This window comes from Palaemon carinicauda, chromosome 4, assembly GCF_036898095.1.
Source record: "Palaemon carinicauda isolate YSFRI2023 chromosome 4, ASM3689809v2, whole genome shotgun sequence".
NCBI classification, from domain to species: domain Eukaryota; kingdom Metazoa; phylum Arthropoda; class Malacostraca; order Decapoda; family Palaemonidae; genus Palaemon; species Palaemon carinicauda.
Genome location: NC_090728.1, coordinates 70,585,333 through 70,592,832, shown reverse-complemented (window position 1 = coordinate 70,592,832; position 7,500 = coordinate 70,585,333). Strand labels below are relative to the sequence as shown.

Below are 7,500 nucleotides of genomic sequence, written 5' to 3'. Positions count from 1 at the left end.
CAGTTTTGGGTGAAAGTAGGAAACCACTGTTGTCCTTGCATCAAGATTTTACAACAATGCGAAGTATATTAAAGATCCCATCCTCTAATTTCCCAACAAAGAACCTCTTTAATCAAAATGTTATATTAACAATCACGAACCATCATTCCCAATAAGACCAAATGGACTAAGACAATCTGCGAACATCAGAATGAACCTTAATCAACCATAATTAGTCTGCTCGTTTTACCTAGTGTAGCATGAGTATTTGCATCAGAACTCAATGCGATTTTAATAGCAATAGATATTGTTAAAACAATTGAATTTGGTGAGAATATAAAGTTTGTGTATTCTGATTCTAGAAATGCCATAGTAGTCCTCATAGGTTTGACCAAGACCTGTAGTTTTTTTTAAACACAAGAATTAACTAGTAAGTATCGCAATTTAAATAGCTCCTTCACTAGTTTTATTCTAAAGGGACACTTATTAATGTATGCTGGATTCCAGCATAGTTTGGCTGGAGTATTTGGTAATGAAAATGCAGATGCTCTGTTAAATCAGCCATGATATGACCATAACTCCGCATTAAACTCCCTGTTAAGGTCGACTGTATTTAACTACAATGAAGCATCATATGGTAACAAAGTGGCAAAATAATTGTGATAATGAGTCTGTAGGATAAAAGGACTGAAGTGATTGTAATAAAATTCTGAATTTGTCACAAAAGATCGATCCATGTATTTTTAATGTGTACAAGACGAAACCGTTCCCAAGTACAACATATCTTTAGTGAATGTGTGATATTTAAAACGTAAATATTTATCTTTTAGCCAGGAACGTTATCTGACATTTTATCTAATTATGAATATTTTTCTGCTCTTAAGATTTTGTTTTAAGAAACTGGTTTCATAGAGAAAATTTGGATATCTATCTATCATAGGTTTTAATTTCTAACTTGTGATTTTACCAATATCATTTGATATATATATATATATATATATATATATATATATATATAATATATATATATATATATATATATATATATATATATAATATATACACACATATATTACATAAACATATATGTATATATATATATATATATATATATATATATATATATATATAATATGTACACATACATATATTACATAAACATATATGTATATATATATATATATATATATATATATATATATATATATATATATATATATATATATATATATATGATTCCCGAATGTATTCATGCCAGATCTGTAAGTTTGAGTCATTGCGCTGTTAAATCGCCATCCCTTTAATAATAATCAATCCCAAACGCCAGATACCTCACTTGTAGAAACAATGCTTGTGTGTTTGACCTTGATCCGTGATTAGAACTAGGAGAATGACAAAACCATACAGCCTTACGGTTACGTCATTGCACCCCTATTCCCTCTTGTCTCATCCTGCTGTTATAGGTAGTAGGTTGGCCAGGGTACGAGCCATATTACCGTTAGAGAGTTCTAGGGGCCTTTGACTCTTTGACTGGCAATACAGTGGCTCCTTCTCTCTGGTTACGGTTCACTTTCCCCTTTACTTGTACATACACCAGATAGTCTGGCCTATTCTTTACAGATTCTCCTCTGTCCTCATACACTTGACAACACTGAGATTACCAAACAATTCTTTTTCACCCACGGGGTTACTGCACTGTAATTGTTCAGTGTCTATTTTCCTTTTGGTAAGGGCAGAAGAGACTAGCCATGGTAAGCGGCTCTTCTAAAAGAATTACTCCAAAATAAAACCATTGTTCTCTAATCTTGGGTAGTGCCTTAGCTTCTGTACCATAGTCTTTCACTGCCTTGGGTTAGTGTTCTCTTGCTTGAGGGTACGCTCAGACGCACTATTGTTTTAAAAGTTTCTATAGTGTATATAGGAAATATTTTTTTTAATGTTACTGTTCCTAAAATATTTAATTTTTCCTTGTTCGCTTTCTTCACTGGGCTATTTTCTCTGTTGGGGCCCCCAACTAGGGTTTTAGCTTAGCAAATAATAATATTGATAATGATAATTATGGCACTGACATATGTGCAGTCAACCAATCTCGGGGCGATCTCGCTCCGAATGTGTTAGGTTTATTTGAGGGAGGGCAACTTCTTACGTGCATGGCAATTGTGTATATTTATTGAATTTCTATGTATAGCTTAAATTGACTTATGTTTTGATAATATTGACAGCTACATGTCCTATATTTTTCACTGTTAATAGTTTTCTTGTCACATGTACTGTATACAATTTGTGTAACAAACATTTGTACTATTGTGACTTTAGCTGGAAATTAGTTGAAAATTAATGGAAAATATACACATTACTGCATTATAGCCTGTTATTGTTTGTTTTCGCCTATACCCTATTTCAGAAGTCATTCATTCGGATTTCATGTACTCCACCTGTGTGTGAGCGTGTGTGTTTGTGTGTGAGAGTATTATGTAATGTTTCGTAGTTGAACAACTATTAGCTTGAATTTGCAAAATTTACCCTATAGTGTATATATATATATATATATATATATATATATATATATATATATATATATATATATATATATATATATGTGTGTATATGTATATATATATATGTACACACACCGTATATTTGTTTTTTCATTAAAACTTTTTTACCATCGGAGGCGGATATGCAGATGTTCATAGTGCCGGTATTATCTCTCTCTCTCTCTCTCTCTCTCTCTCTCTCTCTCTCTCTCTCTCTCTGTGTAAAAGAAAGAAAATGAAATGAAACTTAGAATAGCAGTGGAATAAAGAAAGAGGAGGAAGGAAACAGGTTCAGAATCGACGAGCAGTGTGGATGTGCCAGCAGGTAGTGTGTGTGCCAGGGGGAAGCCGTTGATAGGGAATAGTATGTAACTGGTGGTGAAGGGAGTTTTGTTGGGGATGCCGGTTGAGGATGAGTGGGAGTGCCAGTCGTGCTATAACTGGTGGTGGTGGAAGTGAAGTGAGTGAGAGAAAGAAAGAAAGAAATCGAGTAAACGGGAGTAAAAAAAAAGTGTTTCGCAATACAGTTGTTTTAGTGGTTAATTATAAGCAAGTGCACGTAAGTTACTAGTTCCTATGACAAGTACCTGAAGTTAAATGGATGTTTGGAAGATCTGCGCCCTTAATGATCCATTATTATTAGTTATTGACCTTATGTATGGGGCACGAGACTGTTTCATTTCATGTAAAGGGTTCTGAAGACGATCTGTAGATATGTTTGCATTACAGTTATAAGTTCTAAAATTAGAAATTTTATTAAAAATGTTTGTGCAAAGTTCTTTTAAGTTTACACATAAATTTACTTGGCTTGGCACAGAACCTAAAATTATTTTGTAATCAGTTACCCGTCGATAAAGTTTGTGAATGTATTGGCAATGTAAGACAGCCGTGTATTCCTTCCGGGGTGTGCCCTGGATATTTTTATCTGGTTGTCATGGTACCGGCGGGCAAGTACTGTAGTGCGTTCAGGGTAATCTACAGTAGACTTCCAATAGAGTAAATTGTACTGCACGGTATTGAAATCAACCTACGTGGGTATGTTCAATTCCACGTCCACATTAATCATGTAATTAAATCTTATTGTGGTGCAATAGTTTGTGTTTGTGAACTTGGTTTGACAAATGTTTTATTCTTTCTAATACCTTGTTTTGCAATAAACTTTTTAATAAATTTTTAGTAGCCATTCATGTTCCATACGTGTTTATCCTAATATTACTTTAGAAAATAATTTTTCAAACTTAGATTTGTTGTCATAATTTGCGTATTTGACCATACTTTAAGCGTTACAGAACAATACACATGTTTATAATATCGCTGCGACCGAATTGGACAAAAAAAAGGTATCTTACGAATTCGTAGATACAGTTCATACCTGGATTTTTCTGTTGAATAAAACCAATGTTAGATCATAGTTATGATTTTGTAGACTGGACATTGACAAGGGTTGTCGGTTATTCTTTATAGACGGACTGGGCCTGTAATTTGGGGTTTTCAAATGAAGTTAAGGATGAGGAAATCTTACTTCGAACTCTGCGTTTGTATTCTTATCTTATTCAAGATAAGCAAATCTATCAAAAGGCAATTCTGTTGTTTTCAAATGTTTACTTGGCCTTTATTAATTTAGAATGTTAGAAATTAGATTGCTTATCAGATTCGTGGGTATCAGTTTGATTGATAATATTTAGATAATACTTGTTGATAACATTTCATGCTCTTTGCTTTTATTTTACTGTGTATGTATGCATATATATATATATATATATATATATATATATATATATATATATATATATATATGTCTATATTTATATGTATATATATATATATGTGTATGTATATATACATATATATATATATATATATATATATATATATATATATAATTAAATTCTGTGAAATATCAAAGTTGAAATGCACATTTATTAACGATTCGCAAAATTCATTAGAAATTCCACTTTAAACATTCTGGATAGCATAGACGGTGTAGGTGTTCGGCCATAACTAACCTATCCATGATAATTTGCTGAAAATCACAAGTTATCAGCTCGTATGTGACGTGTCCCCAGAGGTGTTATGTCCGCAGGCAATCCTTTATTTTCAAGGTCAACCAGTGACTTGTCACGAATTTGATGGGAAATTACGACGAAAAAATCTGTTTGCTTGTGCGGGAAAACCCTGAGAGCCTCTTATTTGTGTCTTGTGCCCAGCCCACTATCAGGTATTTCCGTTCCATTAACTCCTTACTATAATTCTCTCTCTCTCTCTCTCTCTCTCTCTCTCTCTCTCTCTCTCTCTCTCTCTCTCTCTCTCTCTCTCTCTCTCTCGTGCTGAGTTCGTGAAAATATTTGCTTTATTATAGGGTTTTTGTACATATAGTCATTGGAATGGATTTTGAGGTATCCATAATGTTAAGTAGGTTTTTGTTATTATTATTATTATTATTATTATTATTATTATTATTATTATTATTATTATTATTCTTATGGACAATATCAAATAGGCTAAATAGCAAGTTCCCGCAAAAGTCCGTTAATTATGTCTTGACACTACAGCTTTGGCACTATTTAGGAGAATATTTGGCAACTGTTGTATCAAGAGACCCCCTGTATTTGGGCCTCTCACGATAGCTTTTAATGGAATTGTCTTCTTCATACTGTAGTATAGAGAGACTCCTTTGTGACATCCTTCGTCATATGACTACTAAAGATTTGTTGAGACTTTTGACTGCCCTGTAGAGAGATTACTCCTGACCATTGAACCAAGGATCATAAGTCGATTAGGGTATGTTTGAGGATTTATTGATTACTCCATAATGGTCAGTATTGTAATTTGAAAAGTGAGATGGGGTGCTATAGTCACGAATATAGATTTAGAATAGGTATATGAATAGAGGGGATCAAAAGCGCTATCACATGGCAAAACCTTGCGCTACCTTTAAAAGATTTTTTTTTTTTGTCGTAAGCATTCCTAACTATAGAATCATAATGAGTGATCCGCGTTAATAGTCCAATGCACGTTATTGTAGCACTTGCAAGTTCTTAACGCTTTTATACCACCAGTCATGATGTTTAAGTGGAAGCTTGTCAAGTATTCTTGGGGTTACATATTCAGAGCTCAAGAACTCACAATCAAGGTCCAATTTGTTTTTAGTAACTTTGAAACTATTTGTAAATATTATCGTGTCGATAAGATTTGTAGGTCCATTAATTGTTTTGGACGTCCAGGTCTGGTAAGTAGACGAGTCATTGCTCTTATCTTGTAGATCATTCTAGCGTTAATAGGTAGCCACTGTGATATAATCAGTACAGGGGCAATCGTTTCTCGGGGTGGAACGCATTTTTATCAATCTTGCTCCTCTGTTTATTGTGTTTTGTAGCTTAAGTTCTGTGCGTATGTTGTTATAAGTTGTAGTGATAGAACCTGGTATTAATACAGTCATAAGATTCTTAACAGATCAATCATCCAGATATTTCTTTATAAAGAAATGTTAAGGTAATATCTAGTGAGGCTAACTGCATCATTTATTTGATCACTGAGACAAAGTATAGTCCTTTTATACGCCTAAATAATGAACTCGACTAGTTATCGGGACCATCTCGTCATTAATATTTATTAGGATGTCATCAAATTTTCTAAAATGTTTTTCTTTCCTACCACCAGAAACTCTGCTTTGTTTTACTTTAGTTTTAGTTGTTTAACTCTCATGCATTCCCGTACATTAGTAAGAACGCCGTTTAAATGATCTGTTTCATCAGTGTCATTTGTGAAGTAGAATTCTATATCCTTCGCAAATAGCTTGAACTTTATTCCATTTGTCTATATCAATGGAAAGGATACAACATAAATTTAGTATTGAGCTTGGTACACTTTCTCAGGGACATTCTTCATCTTAAAAGATTTAACAAAAGGAGCAGAAAACGTTCCAAGTCTTACGGAAAGTGGCTTTAGTTTCACCAGTTCTGAAAAGTCATCTCCATTATCGGGACTAAAATTTATGACAACTTAATGTGACAAAAGTACCAGAATATTATTGTTATTGGACTCTGGTCACTTTGGATGAATCGAAGCTTTACCAGATAACCAGTCAGCAATGATAGATATATTCCACGGAGACAGCTTTATGTTCTGTTGTAAATAATCTGCTGAAATTCGTGGATTGGGACAAATGTGGCATCCCGATCTTGTTCTTATTGCTGGGTTTGAAACAATTGCACATTAACTATTAAATTATTTACAATCCAATTGTATTGATAATGAAGCATTTGGGTATCTGAACTATTTGATTGCCAGAAACTCGAGTACGAATTGGAAATAATTATCAATTACACGAACCATTAAATCTTATGGTTCAACACCAGTCTGTTTTATATATATATATATATATATATATATATATATATATATATATATATATATATATATATATATATATAAAGAATTCTATAAATTTATCAGCTATAATGCTAGGTCTCTAACCATCTTTTTCCCCATTTCCCATTAGGCAATTTACAAGAAGATACAAGCGTTCTTATATCTGTTGCTGCTTCCCGGACCTTTTTCATTTAGTTCTCTTTAAGCGATTATATTTGTACTTTACGATTTAGTATTCTCTCCACTCGCTTTCAATTTTGAAGACTACTTCTTTTGCTCTTATGTTTTCCCCTTAAAGTCTCTTCCTCGAGCCAAGGAGATAATCCAGTAATAGTCAGTCATAACATCAATGGACAAATGTTATCATTTTGACGTTTATGGAAATTTCCAGAAACCTTAGATATTTCCATATATTTTTCAATTGCTAGTGACCAAATTTTTTTTTCAAATATTTTTATGTATGTGATTTTTTTTCCCGAAAAGGTTATTATACTGAACTTGTTTTTCTTTATAACATCTAAAATTAGCGTCTTCGAGTAGGATGGAGATGTAAGTTAACATTTGAAGGTTATTTTATAAAACATGGTTTGGTCTCAAAACTAAAGCAGAAAGT

At 32.9% G+C, this 7,500-nt stretch overlaps 2 protein-coding genes across 8 annotated transcripts in view; one reads left to right on the top strand and one right to left on the bottom strand.

The window, feature by feature from the left end:
• Nucleotides 1-7,500, top strand: part of Men-b (Malic enzyme b) — a 129,860-nt gene that overhangs the window by 40,442 nt on the left and 81,918 nt on the right. The window contains exon 1 of one of the 7 annotated variants that reach the window (XM_068372354.1): nucleotides 5,844-6,008. The exons of the other annotated variants lie outside the window; for them this stretch is intronic. Coding sequence (XP_068228455.1) covers nucleotides 6,001-6,008 — 8 coding nt within the window. The 5' untranslated portion in view covers nucleotides 5,844-6,000. Of the gene's footprint in view, nucleotides 1-5,843; nucleotides 6,009-7,500 lie in introns of those variants that run through there. 7 annotated transcript variants of the gene reach the window in all.
• Nucleotides 1-7,500, bottom strand: part of LOC137640007 (uncharacterized) — an 88,317-nt gene that overhangs the window by 65,784 nt on the left and 15,033 nt on the right. The gene's annotated exons all lie outside the window — the stretch shown is intronic.